The sequence below is a fragment of the Lutjanus erythropterus genome, chromosome 11, assembly GCF_056507025.1.
Source record: "Lutjanus erythropterus isolate fLutEry1 chromosome 11, fLutEry1.hap2, whole genome shotgun sequence".
NCBI lineage: Eukaryota > Metazoa > Chordata > Actinopteri > Lutjaniformes > Lutjanidae > Lutjanus > Lutjanus erythropterus.
Window position 1 is genome coordinate 21,450,135 of NC_139327.1, and position 23,282 is coordinate 21,473,416.

The following is a 23,282-nucleotide window of genomic DNA, read 5'->3' on the forward strand; positions in this document are numbered from 1 at the left end:
ATAAACAATTCCTCAACTACATCATAAACCGTCTTTTTTTTCCTAAAAGGAAGTATCTTATTGGTTTATTTACTACGACGTCACAGTGCGTTGTCTTTCCTGTGCCTCTACAGTTGGGAGGAACAGAAATAGTGAGTTGAAGATAATATTCAATCCGCCCTGCTGACTGATGACCGTGAAGTGACTGTGAGCGGCTCTTTGAAGCGCTCGACACCGGTGCGCGTCCTCGCAGAGCTCCGCTGGTTTGTGTCCCGCTCGTCTCGCCGACTGTCAATGAAACTATCAGCAGTTTATCAGTCAGAAGAAATGTGTTCCCAGCACATGGAGGAGCCGATATTGCAGCGGTTGTTGTGTTGGGATATCAGAGAGGAATAATGCTGCGCTGAGTCAACAAGACATGTGAGTGGATCAGCTTTCTTTTTCTATACAGTGAAGGTTATGACCTGTGTGTCCCAAAGGCAGATTAAACCTGTTCTAAGCATAAAATATGCTAAATGCCGAAAGCTTAGAATCATTTCTAAGTTTTATATTAAACACTTCAGAGGTGGAGTGACTTCAAAATAAATGAAATGCGATAAATAAACATTTAGTACAGATGCATTTGAGCTGAGTTTGACTGAGAAACATAATCGTAAACTGTCTTCAGAGTATTTTAAGTATTTAAGTCTATGGAAGCCCATTTTCCCCGGTGTAAGAAATAAAAATTCCCATGGTAAATCATAATTATGATTTATGAGTTTTGAGTCTTATTATGAATTAAAAGGTGGTACTTATGAAATGAAAATGCAAAATTATTAGTTAAAAAGTCAGAATTATGAGACCACGGTCCATTATGAGAATAAAAGTTGAAATTCTAAGTTAAAAAGTCATAATTATTTCCATAAGGATGGATTGATATATTGGTCAGGAGATATTTTCAACCCAATATTGGCCTAGTACAGCTTTATATCAAATATATGGCATATATGTTGTTGGTTTTTTTTTTTTACAGAACATAATTAAGAATTTTTTTACATTTATTTTTAGTTCTTATGTTTTATGAGTTTTTTTTTTTTTTTAATTTGAGTTGTTCTGTTTGTGTTTTTCTTTTATTTATAGCTATTTATAATTCTTAAAAATACCAGTAAAAGTTTACTGTTTCAGTGTAGATAAAGATTATCAGGCATTATTTTTTTACTCTCTAATATCATTTCAATATCAGTCCCTATAATCCAATATCAGTCAGGTTAAAAAGTCGGAGCCAAAAAGTCATATTTAGAATATAAAAAGTAGAAATTATTAGATAAAACATAATGATTATGAGATAAAATTTTTACTTTCAATCTCAGAATTATGACTTAATCATAGTTTTGACTTTTTTAAATCCCATTGTTATGACTTACGTTGGAGATTTTTTTTCATTTACTGACAGAAATGGGCTTCCATACTTGAAAAGTATTGATTTTATTAACCGCCACCTTATATGATTAGCCCAGTTGTTCAGAAAAGTCTCAGCAGTCTGGTGCCCCAGATCCTAAAGTTTGGGATTTGTGTCTCAGGAAGTCCAGGGTCTATTGTGTTTCTACGGAAATAACAGAAAAACAATCACAGAAACGATTTGCAAGCAGCCAAACAGCAAGGATTTTGCTCTCCCTCACAAATATTTGTTGTCCCTCTTTCCCCCATTGTGAAGATGGAAGGAAGAGGAAGCTGCCACTGTAAATCCAGAAAACTCATGGTCACAACTTCATGCTCCAGCCTTCCTGTTTTTCATACCTCAGAACAGTGCAACACGTCTTCCATACCTCCTCCTGTCTGATGACACCTCCAGGCACAACTGGTTATTGCCTGCTGCCTTCTTGTGGACAATTTCTTTTTTTTTTTTGTTTATTTTGTGATTTTGCCTTTGGTTTGTAGAGGTCAGGGGCGGTGGAAGAGGACGGTCATGTGGTGTAGGAGAAAACAGAGGCGCAGACATCGGAATGCCACAAGCTGTCTCACTACTGCCCTTTCTGCTGGCGCTCATGGGATATGGTGAGTGTCATCAAACTGTCTTAATAACACAACTCCACTTTTCAAAAGGCTGGCAGGCTGAGTGTTTTAAAATTTACCCGATCAAGCAAACACTCCACCTAACTTAAATGGGCTGTACAATCATGTATGTGCCTTCATTCAAATGAGGGAGGGAAGTTGTGCTGAAGGAAAGGGCAGAGGAGTGATGAGGGTAATGGAGGGTCAGCCTCTTCCTCTACCTACACCCTCTTCGCTTTGTGAGGATGTGAGGTTTGAGCAACAGGATTTACACACTGCACCACAGTTCAGCTCTTAAAATAATATTCTACTGTGCTGCAGCATTTTTGCTTTTTCTACTTAGGCCTGTCACAATAATTACATTATACACTTATCATACAGTAATATGGACATGACCTACATAGTTTTTGCTGACGTTAATATATACATGTGTTTTGTGCAAAGTCCATTTTATTTATTGTTTTGGTCATACGGTTTTATTTTAATTATTTAATTAATTATTTTTTTATTTAGGATATTTTAATATTTTTTTTCACATTCCATTTCCAATGTGCAATGCACATACTTTCAAATAAAGTGTTTCCAAAAAATTCTCAAAGAAACAATAAACACTGGTGCAGGATGGATGAACCCTGGGTAAAATGTTCTTTCTCATTGCCCTGTTTTACCTTTGTGCATCCTCTCCTGTAGCTTTTGCAGGGCTCAGTATCTGGCCCTCTTTCCATGTTGCCCTTAGCAACGCCAGTGTATTTGTGGACTTCAGCTCAAAATCCAACAGCAGCATCATCCGCAGCACGAGCCTCTCTCTGGTCAACACGGAAACCAACACCACCCTCCTGACCAGGACTCTCCCCGACAACCAATCGTCCGGCAGGGTGGAGTTCAACTGCTCTTGTTTCCTGTATGCAGGAACTTTCCGGTTCCTGCTTAGGCAGACCAGCATCTCTCCTTTTGCTCATGCTAATGGCACGGACGACAGCAGCACGGAGCGCACTACCTGGTGGTGGAGCTCAGAACTGCGGGTGCAGTGGCCCACCTTTCACATCGCTGTGGATCGGGCTGGAAACCAATCAGGGTCTTTTCAGGCAAGCCAAACAAGATCTCAGACTTCACACACTAAGGCTAGGTTGCACCCACAAGGAGTAATATTTAAACCTGATTAAGTCATGGTTTAAGTTTTTAAATCATGTTGCACCAAACTTTTAAACCAGTTAAAATTACAAAAATTCTGTTGCACCAAAACTTTAAACTACAATGTAAAATGCAAAACATATTAACTTTAAACTTAAATTTGAGGTGGTTTAACTTCTAAAATAGCTGCAGTTTTTTGTAGGAGAGCATCTCCATATTGATTAAAGTTCAATTTGCGTCATTAAACTTGAATTTACTAAACAAAGATTAGTCTTAAATTGTGCAACACAGCTCTGCTTAATTATAAGTCTGGATTTACTTATTTCAAACCTAGCTTTCCTAAACTAATGAGGAATTAAAATCATCTTTGCTGGTGCAACCCAGTGTAATTGTGTTGCAGAATAATGACCCAGAGTGATTAACTTGTGTCTCTTCTTCTGTCTCTCTCCAGGTTGGGATATCCACTAATGAATACTTTCAGGCCTGCTCCAGTGGCATTGACTCCGCCCTCTTCCTAGAGGTCAACTACATGGAGTACAACCAGATAGGACGTAACAGCATTGACAAGATCCGAGCCCGTACGCGACACCCAATCAAACCTCTCCGTTCACAGAGCGTTGAGCTGACCTGCGCCTTCCCCTTCACAGAGAGAGACTTCATACGAGTGTCTCTGCGGTCTCCTCATGCAGCACAGGATGTGAAGAGCTCTGGAGCTCTCTACCTCTCTCGTATCTTCTCTTATAAGCTGCTGGTGGAAAATGGCAATGCTTACAGGAGTGGCTGTGAAGGGACTATGACTGTTAAACTGATAACCCCACCTTGTGCTCACATCAATGGGAAAGTGTTGCTGTATAAGGACGCAGGTGGTGAGAGAGGGCTCGCCGTGTCCTCTGGGGTAGAATCAGAGGAGCCCTCTTCTTCTCCATTGGCCTTTAATTGGCTGACGCAGGGAGAAAATGAGACAGAATTCAACTGTTCTGTGTTTTACCCGGGAAGGAATAAGTACTGCTTTCGCTTTGTTTTCAACTTCAGTCGCTCTCCTAGTCCTGCACAGACCTGTGTGGTGGTTCATCGGAGTGCAGGTGAGATTTAATTAACACATTTACATTCGGCAGGTGTGAGGAATACATTTGCATCTACACTGACTTGTTTTAATTTGACAGGCATGCAATGATTTGCTCAATAAGGGCTGAATTTTGCTTTATTCTTCCAGATTATCCCAGAGTAATAATAACCAGTGGTGGATAAAATCCAGTCACTAGTTCAGGAATGGACTGATTAAAGAGTAGGCAAGAGGGCTTTTTACACTGTCACTGTCATGTCTTACTGAGACACTTGAACTGAACGCAGCAATATTATTAGTAACACCTGTACTTTTCCTTCTATGACAAAAATGTCCACTGTGAAAAAGGACGATGTTGTTTATGTTATAATAGCTATAGTAAACCATGTAACTGTTTATTCTAGTATGTTAAAGGCACAGTTGATCCCAAAGTTAAAAATACATATTTGCTTCTTACCTATAGTGCTGTTTATTCATCTACATGGATTAATGGCACTATAGACAGGCAGGATTAATGTGAGTTGATGAGTTTGGAGATATCAGTTGTAGAGATGTATGCCTTTTCTTGATATAAAGGAACTACTGTAGATGGCGCTCTGCTTGTGGTGCTCAAAGCACCAAAAATACATTTGGAAAACTCAACAGTAATATCTCTTTTCAGAAAATCATGACCTTGTGTCTCACGATAATCCACACACCTTGTTGTGAGCAGTCTCATGTGGGAACAAATTTATTTCTCCTGATGGATGAGAGGATATAGCTCAGCTGAAGAGGATGCCGTCATTGTTTACATTCCTCACTGTCACGAGCACAAGCCTCTTGTCCACGAGTAGGTGCATGATTCCTTCTGCATGGTGATACAGTTGGTGGGTGTAGTTTTTGGTGCTTTGAGCACCACAAGCCGAGTTCCTTCTCATGCCATTATATTCAAGAGAAGGCAAACATTTCTGTGGCTGATATTTCCTCAAGCCAAATAGATTTTGGATTTTTGAGTGAACTGTCCCTTTAAGTCAGTTGACATTTAGAAATAATATCCTGTTGAGAGTCAACACTGAATCATGAAAAAAGATGAAAGCTTTGTAAGGTTTACAGGTCTATGTCCAGAATGATATCAGTCCATTTGATGGTGCATTATTATTCATTAAAGTCAGTCTCTATTTCATGGCATGCATGACTGAAATAGTCACCTTTTTTCTTTTTGATAGTGAGGTGGAGAGTAACTTAGTATGTCTCAACGCCATCACAAGGTCACACATTATGTGTTTATTAAGATATAGAGCTACCACATTGAAATTGTTATTTAAATGCAATGCAGTGTGCAACTGAAATATTGTAATCAACAGCTGACAGGCCTTGTAACTATAGTGACCCTCGGACATTCCCTATAGCACATGATCATGACATCACAGCTTACTGTATCAGCCTCCGCGCATAACCAATTATTCTGTTTGTATACAGATACACAGTTGATTCATTCATAAGAAATCAAAATGTTCAAAGCCATTTATGTAAAACAACTGTTAAATTCAATTTCTAGAAAGTTACTTGCAGCTGTGTCCTGGCTTAGGCTCTGAGTTGTTATATCGTACTTCAAATGACTTTTTCACAGTCTTGTGCTGTAAACCGAACAATTTATCTGCATGTAAGCTTTTTTTCTGTTTCTCTGCAGAGTCATGGGGCCCGTGGCAGCCATGGAGTGTTTGCAGTGTGAGCTGTGGAGAGGGGGTGAGGGAACGAGTGCGTGAGTGTTTGGTGCCCTCAGGTGTGGGAGGGATGAAGTGCACCGGCATGGTAAAGGAACAGTCTCTCTGCTCACTGGAGGACTGTGCTGGTCAGTCTCTTTGCGCCTCATCTTATTGTTTTTCTATTACACCCTTGGTCCCTTTATTTTATGTAATTTACTCTCTTTCTTCCCTAGTGTTGCCTGCACCGTCTCCATCCATCCCTCCCGTAACTGTCGGCGCTGCGCCCCTTGGTGGTAATGTGGTAGTGGTGGCTGGTATCTCCCTTTGCCTGGCTGTGATTCTGGCTACTGTTGTGGTGACAGTGTGGAGAAAGCTTTGCCAGACCCCTCAGTGCAGCTCTGTCCGCAGAGGCTCCATGCATTCCCCTGGAGGACGCAAGCTGTCCGACGAGGCCTCCATTTGTGGCCATAGCCTCCAAAGACCCAGCCTGTCTGACGGACATGGCCCACAGGGGGGCACGGGTGTGGGAGCAGCGCAGAAAGACACCCCTGTCCTGGCCAGTCAGCCTCCCTCACAGACCCTGGTGATGCCTGTCTCACAGGACCCAGAAAGGTTGTCCCCGACAGGTCAGAAGATGTTACCAACAATATTTGGGTATGTTTAGAATATTATTCACTTTTGTCACACATAAATCAGCAATCATACGTTCTAAAAAAAATCGATGTACCATTACTCCTCTCACTCATATTTTCTGAAATTTTCATAATTTTCTTGGAAATCTTCCTGATTTAAAATGAATGGACAACATGTTCAAAACAGTTTTCACTGTTTTTAATGCATTTTTAACATATTCTCACTCATTAAAACTTTAAAACATTCACAACACTGGACACTTTCTAGCTAGAGCTAGACTGGGTGACAACATCTGCACTGAAGCAGTAAAATCAACAAAAATCTTCTCTTCCACTTGCTGTCACCCACAATTTTCACTCCACATACAGAATTTATTGTAGAAATCATCAACTTAATTCTCCAGTCGTGGGAATTACAATATATTTGTTTCTCTAGGTACCGACTGGCTCAGCAGCAGCTGAAAGAAATGAAGAAGAAGGGGTTAAAGGAGGCCACACAGCTGTACCATGTGTCTTCAAGCCCAGTCCATGACACTTTGTTGGAGACCTCTGCTTCACCCATCAGCTCCCCCATTCCAACACCAGCTGGATTCACTCAACCCACGCTCCCTTTGGGCCTCCAGGACGACACCAACCACAACCATTTTCGCATTGCAGTGCCTTTCTCTGAGCTGCCAGCGCACACGTCTAGGGTCACACCGGACAGACTGAGTCCCAGAGGGGAGCTGGTCTTAGGTCCTCATGCAAGTGGAAGCAGTTCAAAATGGCGTGACCGCACCGCCGATTGGGTGGAGATGGTGGAGAGGAGTGGGTTAGCAGGTCTCAGAGGAGGAGGAGATGCAGGAATGGGAAACTCTAAGAATCCAAATTTCCGCCGGACCTCCAGTTTTAATGACACCAAACCCCAGCCTCCACCCTCTGCACACTCCAGACAGTTCAGAGAAAGGAGCATGACCCAGGTCACCTATCCAGATTTATTAATGTGGTTATGTGTTTATCTGTTTAAGCCTTATATTTGAAGTGGGCTTGAATGAGATACTTATGATTAGTCAGCATATTCGCTACAGTAGATGCTGATCAGCATGCCCCCAGTTTGGGGAAGCAGATAGGTGCCCCAGCATGGAAGCTGAGCCATGTACTGCTGTGGACAAGGTCAGTAACAAAATGTATCCACTTGAAATTAATATCAGTTTAAGTGTAAGCAATATTTAGAATGTTTTCACTGCTTTACTTTACCATCAGACAGCCTTTTCTGACAGGAAACCACCATTATATAAGCCAAATATCATTCTCTCTTTATCCAACCAAACTCCACAGGCAAAATAAGTAATTTTACCTCGCAGAACACGGATGTCGCTGGTTGACAGCCACTTCTATCTGTTTGTTTGTTAGATTGTGTGACCTAGATGAATCCAAACTATCCTTTTAAAACACAGCAGTCACACAATAACACAAACAAACCAACAGATTGAGTCAGTGTTGTGCGAGGTAAGAATACTGATTTTGCCTATTGAGACTGGTTGGTTTTGGAGAGAGCAATATTTTGCTTATGTACCTGCAGTTTCCCTTTGGAAAAGGCTGTCAAATGGCAAAGTAAGGGGGTGAAAATGTTCTAAATATGGTGTTCACTTAAATTGATATTGATTTTTCTTTAGAAAGGCCCTTGTTAAGTAGCTATATTTGTCCATATTTGTTGCTGACCCTCACCACAACAGTACATGGCTCAGATTCTGTGCTGGTGCACTTCTCCACTTCTCCTAACTGGGACCTGGTAATTCACTGGCTGTCAATAAACAAACATACATCATACAAACCTACATCAAATGGTCTGAACTATCCCTTTAATTCACAAAGATCATACGTTGTCCTTTTCAGGTGGGATCCCGGACCCTTCCTGAAGGAAGTTCCTGGACCAAAGGAGTATGGGAGAGGCAGCCATACTGCTCTTACCCAATTCCAGAGCATGGGGCCCCAGAGTGGGCTAAATCCAGACCTCAGAGAAATGACCAGAAGAAGCCCTGGACAGAGACAGCTGTTCCTTCTCACATCACTGAACTCAAACACACAGGAACCAACACAAACAGCATTTCAGCACATGCAAAACACACTATAGCCGACTTTAGTGGCACGGGAGAAAGACAAAAGACTGGTAAGACTGTAGGTGGGGAGGGAATCTCAGGAATTGGAGGTCCAACCGCAGGACCCACCAGCCTGAGTGTGGATCGTGCAGAGCGAGCCGAGCAGAACTGGAACCGTCGTGGGCCGTCACCCATCCAGAGGAACATCCTGGCCCGAAAGTTAAAGGAGGCTCAGTCCCTCTCTGGGGTCAAGGGGCGGCAGCGCAGCTCCACCTTCAGTGCATCATCCTCGGATCAGAGGAAAGGTCGCTGCCGCTCTCTGCCAATGTCTGGAGACTACAGCAGCGGTGGTGGCTCGCCCTACAGGCTGAGTGAGGCAGAGCAGAGGATGCTGGACCTGGATCTGTCCTCTTCATATGTAGGGGAGGAGGAATAGATCACACAGGTATGTAGAGAGGAACTGCCATTATTCCCAACCTTTTTCCTCACTTCTACATCTGTGACTTTAACCTCATTTTAAAGGGATAGTTCAGATTATTTGAAGTGGGATTGCATGAGGTGATCGCCACATTCCTGCTTTGGAGAAGCAGAAAGTAAAAGGGAGCACCAGCATGGAAGCTAATCTATTTACTGCTGTGGAGGAGGTCAGCAACAAAAGTTATTGAAGCCACTTAAAAAGGCCCACCTAAAAAAATCAATGTCAGATTAAGGTCAAGCAGTGAAAATATTAGCACACACTTAAACAGATACAGATTTTTTTAGGTGGGCCGTTTTCAAGTGGCTAAACTACGTTTAGCTGCTGACCCTGACCGCAGCAGTACATTGCCACGCTTATGAAAATGGCTGCTTTTCCATACTGGGAGAGTACCGATCACCATGTACTGTAGTTAATATTTTGACTATGAATAAGTACATCTCACAACCCCACTTCAAACAATATGAACAATCCCTTTAATACAGACACACATATCAGTGAAGATTGTATTGAATGCTAGAGATTTAGGGACTTCGCTATCTGTGAGAAGGACAGCAAAAATTGATTTTTTTGTCTTAAAAGATATTTAAGTTTCTGTTTCATAATGTCTTTATACTTTATTTTTAAATTGTTTTTATATTTCAGATGTTGATAGGAATTAGAATTGAACGTATTTTTGTCTTGTTAAGAATGTGTCTTTGAATATCAGCTACTGGTACACTATTGACCATAATAAGTCCTTTATTTAACATAGCCTTGTACCTATGTCTGTATGCACTGTTCAACTCAAACTCTATGTATGACAGTACTCAAAACACTACAGAAGACCAGTGAATCTTATTGTTCAACACTGCTGAATGTTTTTATCATGCTGTGAAGTCCACCTGTACAATACTGTTTAGGGACCATTTGTATGTGTGATACAAGCAATGTCAAGCATTTTTTTGTGTGCTTTCTGCAAAATGCACAAGTTGGAGCAATAGTATGTAATTGCAACTATGTTTGAGGATGAATATCAGTGAAACACTGTGGCTGAGATGCTGTTTGATTTTATTGTTTGAGTAATATCATACACTTTATAGAAAGCAATGCTGACTGGAAAACAGGTTACTATATTATCGCCTTTTTGATAATAGTTTCAAAGCAAAGGGAGATATTAAAACAAAGAGTATAAACATGACATCAGTCTTTGTCCTCATTCACAGGGGAATTTCCCCTACTCCACTGCCCATGGCATCCAAGAAAACCAGAGGCCGCACCTTCATGGTGGTGTGTCTGAGAGAATACCAAAGGCCTTTCCAGGTCCCCCACACCACACCATTATCAAACTGGCCTGTGTACTTCCCTTTGCGGTAGAACTTTCCATTAAGGTTGGCTGCATGACATCTGTAGACAGATGGATAGTACACAATGTAAAGGGTGTGAGATTTCCAAATTGAAGTGATTCAACCTTCTATTTATTCTGAAAGCTTTTGCAATTGCTGTGGTGCACATTAAGTGCATTTTAAACAGTAGCATTTTTTAAAGATATACATATATATATATATATATATATATATATATATATATATATATATATATTAGAAAGCAAAGCCTGAAATGGTAATATAACCTTCAGTTTATTTGAAAACTCTCACCTGTTGAACCACCATCCTGCTTTATTCTCCTGAGCACAACTGCCCTGAAGGTAGCGGTCATTGTCCTGTCAATAACCATCACCATCATCAGTGTTCTCACAGTCATCATCTGTACATTGTCTGTAAACTTGCAGTTATTAGCAAGGGAAATTTTACCAACCTGATCTTTGGTGCTGAACTGCATGCCGCTGAGGCAAGAGGACCAGTGCTCCACCATCCCCCCACCACCAGTTAGAGCGTCCCCAGCTTTCCCACTATATTGCTCATACTGGAGACGATACTTGTCCTGGAATAGGTGTTAAAGCAAATAAGGATTGTTGGGAATCACAGTTAATTCTGAGACTAAAAACCAGTAAAAGTGTTCATCTTACAGCCTCATCTGTGATCCTGAAGTTCTCATAAAATGCATAATTTCTCTGTCCATCCCAGTCCATTAGATCTATCTTCACCAAGTTCTGACCTTCAGCGCAAATAAATATTGGCAAAACATGAGAAAACAACCATGGAGAGCATTTAGATGCTGCAAGAAAAGAATGAAATGTTACTTATCAAATGAAATGTGAAACAGGGATTCTTTGATTTGAATAATTTCTGACCTTCTGAGAGTAGAGAATGCATATGCTCATTCCCCAACCAAAACTCATCATTCCACAGTTTGAAGTCACCAAAGCCATCTCTGTAGTCCACCCAGTCTCTGAAATGGCAATCAGTCAGATATTCATTCTAACCTGATGCTGGGCTTTGCAGGGAATTTGGGACTTGGATCATTTTCCCATAACCTGCACATGTGCTACTTTACTTTCAAATACCTGTTGAAGTCAACTTTTCCATGCCGACGTTTCTGAAACACTGTCCATCCTCCTCCATCCTCCATGTCACAGTAAACCAAAAAAGGCTCCTGGTGTGATTTGGGTCTGATGCGGTAGAAACCGCTTGGTGGTCTCAGTCTGTCAAACAGCTCAGAACAGTCTAGGAAGATAGCATTGAAAAGGCCTCAGAGACTTACTATTGTAACTCATAATATACTTATACATGTTCCTTATTAAAGGTGGGATGAGCGATTCTGGAGAAAGATAGTTGATTGTTAAGTCACATTACCAGGTTGAGAAATACTGATGCTTTGGGTTGGGGTTAAAAAGTACCCCCATTCTTGGGATGCCCTTGTAGCTCAGTTGGTAGTGTGTGTCCCATATACTGAGGCTACCAGTCTTCTGCAGTGGCAAAAAATAAAGGCAAAAATTGCCCAAAAGATAATTTTTTAAAAAAGCACCCATATTCATTACTCAAGCAGAAGTCCAGATACTTGTGTAAAAAAGACTATATGTACAAATTCAACTTTTTTTACTTAAGTGAAAGTGAAAAAGTACAAACTTTGAAATTTATTATTATTTTTTAAAAAGTAAAAAGTAGCCCTCTGAAGGATATTTCAACTGGCTTTTTGGTATTTCTATGTCGCTTACAATGTTTTCATCTTGTTACATCTGTTGTTCATGAGATGCACTGATGCAATGAAACAATGAATTGTCTTTTCTATGTGTTATTTTCCATCCATTTAGGTTGATATTGGTCTTGATGTTGAGGAGGCAGCACACGGTGATGAAAAATAAAAAATAATAAATTCTTCCCCTCAAATGCACTAAAACTAAAGTAATCAGCGTGTGTTGAAAATGTAAGGAGCAGAAAGTACAGGTATTTGTGTTAAAATGTAGGGAATAAAAGTAAAAAGGAAAATACAGTAAATGAAGAACAGATACTTGAAAACTCTATTTAAATAATTAAATATTTGTACTTCATCACTTCCCTTGTTTGGGTCCAAGCCACCAACACAAAGTGTCTGTATGTGATTAACTGGAAATGACACTCAACAATCAGCTATCTACCACATCTTTAAAGACTACATAAATTACATGCAAATCTTAGTGAATATAAATATTAAATATTTTTTAGAATTCTTTCATGCACCATTGGTTCACCCAACACCCAAACAGTGATACGATTTAAACCTTTCTTACCTTTGTCATGGACAATTAGATTTCCTGCTGGTGGAAGTGGTTTTATCAGCGTCATATCAGAGCTGTCTAATTCCTCACTGCTGTTGTGGTTTACACCGGGGGCTGCGTCAGTTTCAGGTTTAGTGTCAGACACAGCAGGCTGAAATGGCCTGAAGTATTTGTGCATCTGCAAGTGCTCAATCTGCCAAGTCCCAATCAGGAGTTTATTCTCCAGTTTCCTTATGCTGTGCTTGAGAGCTGCTACTTCTGGCCCACAGAAGTCCACTGCCTTAAATGAGAAAAGAAAATTTCAAGTCATACATGAGATACATCACTGGTATCTGGAGAGGGGCTTTCAAAGGCATCTTGAGGCATCTACGTCACAGCTTATTTTTCATGAAGACTCTCTGGATCTTCTAGGAACGACAGCCCTTTAACAGTCCTTCCTTTAAGCTGTTTTTCAATTTTCATTGTCAATACAAAAACAAAGAGAGCCCATAAAGAGCAGCTACATACTGACAACTGTTTAGAAGAGGCCATGGTTGGGAACACCAGAGCCAACAACAGCAACACTGGCATGACTTTCAGGAAGAAGCCCCTTGTTGCAATATTCATCTGAAATATAGAAATAAAATATATATTAATGACTGAAGAATAAACAGGTACAGATCAAGAAATTGCAGTTCTTCAAACTTTAAAAATCTCTGCACTCCAAGCCTACCTTCATTTCACAATGCCTCCCCTTGTTTTGTCCAGGTTCAATGTTCTTTTCCTCTGAAACGTTTGTCAGTATTATTTATAGGCTGGGCTGGTTCTGCATGGTACACATTAGACGATCCAGACTCGACTGACCTTGCCAAATGCTGAACTCCACCCAGTTTGTTCTTCTCATCCTCTATCAAACATTCTAGTATTTGAAAAGAGTAGCTGATCCTCATGGGTAGAGTGTTGAGAGGACTCCATTCCTTACATACCTGAAGTCCTGTCCTTGTTTTTGTTTCTTCTTTTGGTAAATGAAAGGATTCTAAATCATTCTTTTCCTTATAAAGTATTTTTTTTATGTTGTACAATTGTGCTTCCAAAGAACATAGTGTTTTCATTGAACAAAAATCCAGAATGTGGGTAAACCACATTTTCAAATACAACTATATAAATTCTAAGAAAAAGAAGGATTTGATCAGCACCAGTTGATCATTGCACCACTGACCTTTTTCATGGTAGCCATGATATGAAATAGTCAAGTAAACACCATAGGGATAGATTTCCCTCAATATTTAGATCATGTGCATTTGCCCCCACCATTAAAAGCACAAAAGTAGCAAATCACTTGCCTGAGGGCCTTACTGCATTATATTTATGGCAAAGTCATTTTAACATTTAGTAACTAGGCTGGATATGTATTGGAGATATCCTTAATTCAATTCTTCCTATTCAAAAATAACATTTCAGATATCCACAACGTCATTCTTACTAGGACAAATCAAAATCACTTTTCCCCATTCATTTGTCATTACAGATAGTCATAATTAAGTTGCAGTAATTCCAGTCCAACATATCTTGGGTTAAAGATATCTTAAACTGGAATTAGGGATAGTCATAATTCAGATGTAGAAATCTGCAATGTGAGTTGTGGATATCTGCAACTTAATTATGACTATCTGTAATGACAAATCCCATACATATGAATGGGAAAAGTGATGTCATTTGTCCTGGTAAGAATGTTATTGTGGATATCTGAAATGTTATTTTTGAATAGGAAGAATTGAATTACGGATATCTGCAATACATATCCAGCCTAGCTATTAAATGTTAAAATGGCTTGCCATAAGCATCTGATATCACTGTGTTTCTCAGCTCGTTAGCTGAGGGTTTTTTTTTTTTTTCACTTTTTGTTGCTTTTTTGTTCCTGTCACACGATGACAAATGTGTATTTGCTGTATTTGGATTCAGTGTAATTTGACAAGAATATTTTTAAAAAAAATCAGCTCTGGTTCTGGGCTCTGCTTCTTCAGTCACTATAAGATCTTTACCCACTCCTCACTCAGAACAGCCTGCAGTTTATCTCTTTATCAGCTGCTGAGAGATGAGGTGATGTGTCAGTGTGTTGACTCTACTAGTCCCTGGTCTCACTCTACTTAAAGGAGGCATCCAGCCTCCCATCCTGAGGCCCATTGTCAACCAAAATATTTTTTTCCAAGCTGAAAACACCAGGCGCTCCAGTGAAAACACTCAGCCGGGAGCAAATGAGAGCACCTTGGAGACGCTTCAGCTGGGATGCTTTGGTTGCTATGATACAGACATCCACTGAATTAATAGTTAATTTATGTTTTTAAAGTATCTAATTTCCTAGATATTTTGTTATAAACAAATACATCCCAGGACAATCTGCGCATGCGCAAAGGAGCTGTAGCAGCAGTAGAACGGCACTATAAGAAATGATATATATATATATATATATATATATATATATATATATATATATAAAGAAAAAAAAAGAACGATTTAAATTTGACTTGTTATTTTGTTTTTGTTTCCTCTTTTATCTGATTTTTCCTTTCAAGCTGAAGATGGGACGGACCCTACACCCTGAGGTCCCGTTTTATTTAATGCAGCAGAGCCTCTCACTTTATGCAGCTTGACTATATTTGACCTGAATGTAACAGTAATTAGTAAAACCGGTAACACCTGTATTTATGTCGCTATTCCGTGCCAAACTGGCTACTGTGAAATAATGCAACAAATCATGACACTGAGAAAAAAAAACTTTATGTGTCATGTAGATATGGCTCCCTCTTGTGTTCATTTTTGGTTAATGGTTAAACAGCTTCTATTTTTATTATCGTATCTTTGGAAAATACAAGCTACATTTTCCTCGCGTTATTTCATTTTTTGCTGTGTCATATTGATGTCATTGAGTTTTTCTACTACGACTTTGTCGAAAAGTCGTCGAAAAGAGCTCTTTCTACACAATATATCACTAGTATCATAGCCTGCTACTGTTTTTCCTCAGTTTGCAATCTTTAAATTTTAAGGTAGCCTTTTCTGGGGTTAATGCCGTCATTTTTTTTGTCACGATAACGTTATACCTTGCAGCTACAGTTGGACTGGTTGGGCCTTTGGGAATGCACATTTAATGAGAACCAGATGTTACAGAGAGGAGGGAGATGTGAGAGGACTGCAGCCTGGTGGCTCACTTTTTAAGCTGATAGTTGTAGTTCAAAAAGTGACTTCTGCAACAGTGACAGGAAGGTATGGTCAGGCTGAATCAGCCGTGCTGAGAAGTGGGTTTGAGGAGGAAAGATGAGGAAAGAGTAACGAGGAAAAAAAGGGCTGGACGTTTTTTTTGTTTTTTTTTTTGTACAGAGCTGCAGGAAGTCCGAAACCGCTACGTTTGCACAAAACGATGAGGAATAGTAGATGAAGTAAAAAAAAATCTACCCGGTTAACCTTTGAACCGTCTTCCTTTGCACTCACAAGAAGAAGTCACAAGACAAACTCTCGTATAATTTCACGAATGACTGTCCTAACGGTGAGTGAAGCGGACGGTGTGGGTTTAGGTTCGGGGCTGATTCGGTGTCAACAAACAGGAGGAGAGGAGAGGATTGTGGGAAAGGGAAAGCTGGTGATTGTTTTCATTTTTTCGTATTGGTGATATGAATCCTGCACACTTGACTTCCTTAAAAAGTTTGATAATTTCTTGTAAGTTTTGCATCAACGGCTAATCAGAGTACTGATTGCTAGATGATGGTTAGTTGTTGGATGTTAGTTTCACAGTTCACTCATCAACTCCTGGATGCTGATTAAACTGCTGGTTAGACGTTTATTGACAAGTATTTCTTTCACAGACTGGATTTATTGTATGTGCAAGACTGAAAGAGATACAGTATATCAGTGCAGGACGCAGAGTTTCTGTCCTCTGTCTCCTCGTTACACTGTAACTTTGGATCGACATGTCGCACAGTGGAGTTTTAATGTTTTTTGCACTCTTGCTTTCAAATGCAGAGACTCCCAGTTCAGACCGAAGCGAGGAGGAAGACACACACGCCATGTCCTCTGTCTATTTCAATCCAGGGTCGGATTCAGGTGTAAACGGGTGAGATAACTAGATGAACTAACATGGGAAGATTAACCTTCAAGCTGTCTGTTGCTTTACAGGTGAACTAGAGCTGCAGATTAGTTGATTAACTGATTAGTTTCTGCTTCTTAAATGTAAGGATTTGTTGTTTTTCTTGACCTTCGTGATATTAAATGAAAAGTCTTTGGGTTTTGGACTGTTGGGTGGACAGAGGAAGCTGTGATGAAGACATCACTTTGGACTCTGGGAAATTTTGATGAGCATTTTTCACAGTTTTCTAATTGATTTAGAGCTGTAACTAAACAATTATCTGTATTCTTGATTAATCTGTTGATGTTTGGTCTATAAAATGTCAGAAAACAGTGAAAATAGTCCATCAGTGTGTCCCAACATAGATAGTCAGTTTAACGTCATGGAGGAATAAATAAACCAGAAAATATTCACCTTTAAGAAACTGTATCAGAGAATTTAGATTATTTTAAATTAAGACGTTACTCAGACCAATGTATGGATTATCAGAAAAGTTGGTGATTAATTTAATAGTTGATAACGTATTGATTAATCTTTGCCACTCTAGTCTAAATTGGTTAATCGTGAAAATAATCAGCCAATTCATCGATAATGAAAATAATCGTTAGTCACAGCCCTGAGATGAATGTGCTGTATTATGTCCTTTTCAGTCTAATTTTATTTTGTCAGTGTTATGTCTTTTTTCTATCTATTAGAAACGTCGCAAAAATGGAGGACGCTAAAGTGGAGATTGATGATGGAAAGGAGGAGAGTGTGGTACCAAACACAGTGTATCAGTAAGTTGCGGACAGTTTTGAATACAACATTTTATTCATAAGCACATTTACTGGCAAGCATTACTGTTCATTCTTTCTGTCTTTCTTTGCAGCAATATCCGGAAGAAGATGACACCTTTTGTCATGTCCTTTGGATTTCGGTGAGTGTGGTTTTGGGGGAGATATTAGGTCATCATGTCTTTCCTTGCCTGGCAGTGTTTGATGATGCTGTTTGTCTTTTTTTCCTCCAGTATATTTGGAGTGGTACTCATCATAGTGGACTTTGTGCTGGTGATTGTGGACCTCTCCCTGCCAGCAAAGAGCAGGGAGGTTGGAAATGCCTTGGAGGCTGTGTCCCTCCTCATCTCCTTCTTCTTTCTCATTGATGTCATCCTGCGGGTCTATGTGGAGGGGTGAGTGAGAAAGAAAAGATAATGTGTTGCATGCTGCAGCATAACGACTTCTTTGTCAGTGTCTTATGATAGTCGACACCCCACTGATCTCAGCAACTTCTCTCCCAGTCTTTGTAAACTCTTATCTCTCTCATTACTCTCAGTTATATTGCTTATTGTCCTATACATTGTGAATGCAGTTTTCAGCAATGGATGTGTCCCTATATATTCCATATTGCATTCCAATAAATCTCACTTTTGTGAAGCTTGTAATGTTCATGTTAATTTTAGAAGAGGGTTAATTCGGGGCTCTGATTGCAATATATTATAAGCTGCATCCAATATTCCAGTGTAGTTTACCCACATCTTCAGATACCACTGCAACTGCTTGCTTGAGAATGTGACAAGAAATGTTTAAAAGAGTGATGCAAGCATTCCCAGAGGCCTGTGTCAGCAGAAACCGACTATGATTAGCTGTTAAACAGGAAGTTATGAAGAGGAAGCTGGACAGGAAATGTATGGCATGTATTAGGCTCGACTTTGGGAAAACGTACTTGTACTTGTTGTCGCTGACTTTCTCCTCTAGTCAAGCTTTTCATGCTAATTATGATTCACTATTAGTTGCATGATCTGGTTTTTCCCAGCAGCATTTTAATCATGTCACGTTGTGTCTTTTTAGGTTCAAAGTTTACTTCAGCTCCAAGCTGAACATCGTAGATGCTTGCGTTGTGGTGATCACGCTGGTGGTCACCATGATCTACACCTTCAGTGACCTGTCAGGAGCCAGTCTCATCCCCAGGTACCGTCTGTCCCCTGCAGTCTCAGCTAACAGATGTGTAACGGCTCGCACAGTTGTGTTAGACATGTGGTTACTTTGTAGTGGATAAAGAATAATATAAGAAAATGGAAGCTCTGTGGCGGCTAGAGGAAACTTATTATTTGGGTATAAAAGTATTGATTACCCAGATTCAGTTAGGAAGATCTTCAAATAGATCACACTTTGTGTCGTAAGTCATATTGAAAATAAAATCTTAAAATACATGTTAGTAATGTAATCTTGATTCAACCATATTGCCTAACCTTAATGTCACGGAGAGTGACTTATGTTTTTCCATTTTTGATAAATACCTTATAATAATGTGGAGTACATTATATTCAACACTGTTAATGTTAATATTCTATTATTATAATATTGTTGATATTAACATTTGTTTAATGATTTATGAGTATATATTTTTCATTCATTCTTCATCAGGGTGGTGAATTTTCTTCGATTCCTGAGAATAATCATCCTGGTGAGGGTTTTCAGACTGGCAGCTCAGAAAAAAGAACTGGAAAAGGTCACCAGAAGGATGGTAAGGTCGTCACCTCATGTAATAAAGTTGACTAGAGGACAGCGTGTCATATTGAAGTAGAGGCATCAGCAGAGAGAGGATGTCTACTACTTCCTGATCGCTGACTTGTTATTTTTCTTAGGTTTCTGAGAACAAGCGTCGCTATCAGAAAGATGGATTTGATCTTGACCTCACTTATGTTACAGGTAGTTGTTGCATGCTGTATAACACAGCAAACAAGACACACACATATCAGAAAATCTATCTAAAATCAGTTACTAAAAATGCCATGCTTTAAGAAGTGGAACATTTGTCTGCATCTTTGCCCGTTTCTCTAGACCGTATCATTGCCATGTCTTTCCCCTCCTCCGGGAAGCAGTCATTCTACAGGAATCCAATCAGGGTAAGTCTGACACAAACTTGGTACATGCACACACAATGCTTCAAAATGAATCCATTCACAGGCACTGCTGCCACAGAGAATTCCAACATAAAGCAGACTCAGATGTGTTAAGCGTACATTCTCACAGTTGTAAACCTTTTTCTTCTCTTATTCTGTGCAGGAAGTGGCGAGGTTCTTAGATACTAAACATGAAGGCCACTATAAAGTTTACAACCTGTGCAGTAAGTTGACACCTCCTCATCACATGTACTGCATTCCCTCTTCTGTAGAACTACACAAACCACATTGATATGATGACTTGTTTCCAGGTGAGAAAGGCTATGACCCGCAGTTCTTCCACTACAAGGTTGAACGGGTGTTCATTGATGACCACAATGTCCCCTCCTTGGAGTGAGTCACATTTTCTGCTATGATGTGTCATTTTTGTCTCACCTCTCCCTTTACTTGTAATTATACTGAAGCACTTCATCTACACAAGAGGGCCTCCAGGCTTGTCTCAATGTCTTTATCAGTGTGTCTTCTACTATCTGTCTCAGGGACATGCTGAAATACACAGCAAACGTGAGGGAGTGGATGTCTGCTGACCCTAAGAACATCATCGCTATTCACTGTAAAGGAGGGAAAGGTGATGCCAAAAATCCAGACTTGTTGTGAATCATTTGAGTTGAGCAAAGACATTAGTTTGGGGTTGAGCTGTTGAAAGTGTGCAACTCTAACTTTTAGTTTACCCCACTGCTCTCATTCACAGGACGCACAGGTACGATGGTGTGCACCTGGTTGATCGACAGTGACCAGTTTGAGAGTGCACAGGTACATCTCTTTATATTTGAGATTTGTTTAAGTGTGAGACATTTTGAAAAACTTCTTTACATGAAGTTCTGTTTGTCCACCAGGACAGTCTGGACTATTTTGGTGAGAGGAGGACAGACAAGAGTCGGAGCTCCAAGTTTCAGGGAGTGGAGACTCCTTCTCAGGTGAGAACAAGCCACTGAAGGGCCAAACTTACAAAGATATTTAAGGACTACAAAGCTTCGTTATGTAAGCTGGAGTAGTTGATAGAGGTGGTAGATTTGAAAAAATAAAAATCTGACTGGTGCCACCCAGTGGTCAAAAACTAAACTGTGGCAAACAGAAAGGGGTGAAAGAAACACGTCAACAGGACACATTTTCACCAGTGTTTTTTTTTTCACACTAAGAAAATATGCCATCAGAATAATTTAAAGATACCATAACCATATAATCAGCCATAGTGGCTTTGACATATGACTAACAAAAGTTGAATATAGGATGGAGTCACAGTATTATTGGTTGTCTTTTTGAATATCATTGCATGTCTTTTTTGATATTGAGAAAAAGAGAATTCTTGCAAAACAGTAGTTACCATGTGTACAGTATATAATAATTTGCATATACTGTATGTGCATAAGGGCTGTCACAACATCAGATTTTCACTGCACAATTATGGTGATCAAAAGAATTCATCTTAACATCATTATCACAGTGTATATTAGGACTGGCTGATAATTAGATATATTGGCCCCCGTTTCAGCTGTTATGTTTACTACATCCAATGATTAAATAAAATAAACTCAAAAAATGTTGAGAGGAAACAATCTTTCCCCAGTTGTCCCAATTAAACATAAAACTACAACCATACACCTTCTGAATTTCAGTTTTTCTTTTTTACTGGACTAAGACGAGCTTAATTGCCTTGTTGACCCATGGAAAAACTCACTTCACTCAATCTCAACAGACAGAATCAAAATTCAACCATCTTGGCCCATCTCATCGCTGTTCCAACAATCACCAACTCTGATTTGGAGGAAATAAATCCTTTATGCACTGTGTTGAATTTGAAAAGATGTCTCCTGTGTCCCTTCTCTCATTCTTTGACTCAGGCGGTGTGTGTTGTGCATGAGAGTGTGCAGTGAATCAGCAGATGTGAAACCATTATATTAGCAAAATACAATGACAAAAATTGTCTCAAAAAAAGACAGCGGGTGGACTGGATACTTTCGTCCAGTCTCTCAGCTCTAGTGATTTTATTTTTCCTTAATTCTCACCCAGGCTGAGATTTGAATAGATTATCAGTGGAGAAAATGAATATGAGCTTTCCTCATAAATTTCTTGTTTTAATTGTTTTAGTTGTGTTGCGTCTGTTTGAACCACAGAGCCGGTACGTTGGGTACTATGAGATCATGAAGACAAAGTTCAACAGACAGCTGCCTCCGCCTAAAAGCCTCAGGATCAAGAGCATCCGCATCCACTCCATAGCAGGTGATTAAACCCCAGCAAACCAGCAGGACACCCTGATGCATAACTTTTACCCTTTACATATCTTTTTGTGCCCATGTTGATTGCTGTTTTCGTTTTTGCTCTCACGCAGGTGTCGGTAGAGGTGACGGCAGCGATCTCAAGGTGAAAATAATTGTGAGGAAAGAGCTGGTGTTTCAATGTGTGTGTGCCAAACAGGAGAACTGCACAGTGAGTGTCACGCTCATCACATCACACTGATTCATTTGTCGAATGTGTGATTAACGCATTTTCTGGTGTTTCAAAGGTGTTTCCTGATGTGGGCAGCAATGCAGCTGTCATCAGCCTACAGGATGGGCCTGTGGTTGAAGGGGACGTGAAGGTCATGTTTGAATCAAGCGCTGTGAGTGCTCACCATTTACACCTTTTAATTACATATGTAAGGAAAGATGGTGTTTAGTCTGATTGTACTATGATTCAGTTTCTTTTGTTGTCATCCTTTCCTTTTAGGGTCTGCCAAAAGGATACGAAGATGTTCCGTTCTACTTCTGGTTCAATACCTCCTTCATAGTGGATAACAAGTATGATTTTGTTGCTCCGCCGCGATTAAAGGTTTCATTCTGCTTTGACTTTAGTGCTGACCTCCGAACTCTCCACAGGCTGTTTCTACCCAGGGAAGAGCTGGACAACCCGCACAAACCGAAGACCTGGGACCTGTACAAGGAGGACTTTGGTGTCAGTATGTTCTTCACAGAACCATAATAAACAGTCTGTTGAAAGGATCAAACAGCTTGTTACAGTTGTACTTTTAAATGATGGATGGTGAGCAGAACTCCAGTAGATTGAACACTAACTGCAAAAATGAATGAGATGCAAAAAATTACTCATGTTCAAATGTTGTTGTATGCAGTTGGCTCCTCTGCAGAGTCAAATCATGCAGACTGCAGTGTTGCTCTGGTGAATTGTGATACTTGGACTGAAATTTATGACGAATGTGAAGATTAAGCATAAATAACTACTCATCTTCCAGTGAATGTGTGATGACTGAGTGTCCTAAAATGAAATGTAAACATTTGACAAAGAATCATAAAAATATTTTCACCTGATGAAAATATAATGCTGAAAGTTGGAATGTATTTGTCTTTTCTTGAGTCTATAATATTCCATCATGACCTAGGTATCATGATTCCCACCCCTGAAAACTTTTTTTTTAATACAACCCCAATTCCAAATAAGTTGGGATGTTGTGTAAAACATGTTTTATTTTTTTGGTTTCACACATTTTTTAGATTTGGAGTTGTATGCATTCAACATTTTCCCCTCACAAACACAAAACAA

At 39.8% G+C, this 23,282-nt stretch overlaps 3 protein-coding genes across 3 annotated transcripts; 2 read left to right on the forward strand and 1 right to left on the reverse strand.

Moving 5' to 3' along the window:
* Positions 1 to 136: 136 nt before the first annotated feature.
* Positions 137 to 9,035, forward strand: thsd1 (thrombospondin, type I, domain containing 1). The gene is made up of 8 exons (XM_084731261.1): positions 137 to 399; positions 1,897 to 2,013; positions 2,701 to 3,095; positions 3,593 to 4,223; positions 5,874 to 6,035; positions 6,123 to 6,543; positions 6,958 to 7,480; positions 8,397 to 9,035. Exons 2-8 carry the CDS (start codon positions 1,962 to 1,964, stop codon positions 9,033 to 9,035), a joined length of 2,823 nt encoding a protein of 940 aa, XP_084587387.1. The 5' UTR covers positions 137 to 399; positions 1,897 to 1,961.
* A 1,072-nt stretch (positions 9,036 to 10,107) lies between these two features.
* Positions 10,108 to 13,487, reverse strand: fgl1b (fibrinogen like 1B). The gene is made up of 9 exons (XM_084731264.1): positions 13,424 to 13,487; positions 13,219 to 13,317; positions 12,724 to 12,991; positions 11,521 to 11,680; positions 11,308 to 11,405; positions 11,083 to 11,171; positions 10,872 to 10,997; positions 10,712 to 10,776; positions 10,108 to 10,460 (listed from the first exon to the last, which is right to left on the reverse strand). Exons 1-9 carry the CDS (start codon positions 13,427 to 13,429, stop codon positions 10,274 to 10,276), a joined length of 1,098 nt encoding a protein of 365 aa, XP_084587390.1. The 5' UTR covers positions 13,430 to 13,487; the 3' UTR covers positions 10,108 to 10,273.
* A 2,421-nt stretch (positions 13,488 to 15,908) lies between these two features.
* Positions 15,909 to 23,076, forward strand: tpte (transmembrane phosphatase with tensin homology). The gene is made up of 19 exons (XM_084731265.1): positions 15,909 to 16,231; positions 16,705 to 16,795; positions 17,503 to 17,583; positions 17,676 to 17,723; positions 17,814 to 17,975; positions 18,634 to 18,753; positions 19,210 to 19,309; positions 19,431 to 19,494; positions 19,627 to 19,691; positions 19,852 to 19,912; positions 20,000 to 20,081; positions 20,228 to 20,316; positions 20,440 to 20,501; positions 20,585 to 20,665; positions 21,863 to 21,968; positions 22,078 to 22,175; positions 22,252 to 22,347; positions 22,455 to 22,525; positions 22,604 to 23,076. Exons 2-19 carry the CDS (start codon positions 16,749 to 16,751, stop codon positions 22,704 to 22,706), a joined length of 1,536 nt encoding a protein of 511 aa, XP_084587391.1. The 5' UTR covers positions 15,909 to 16,231; positions 16,705 to 16,748; the 3' UTR covers positions 22,707 to 23,076.
* Positions 23,077 to 23,282: the final 206 nt, after the last annotated feature.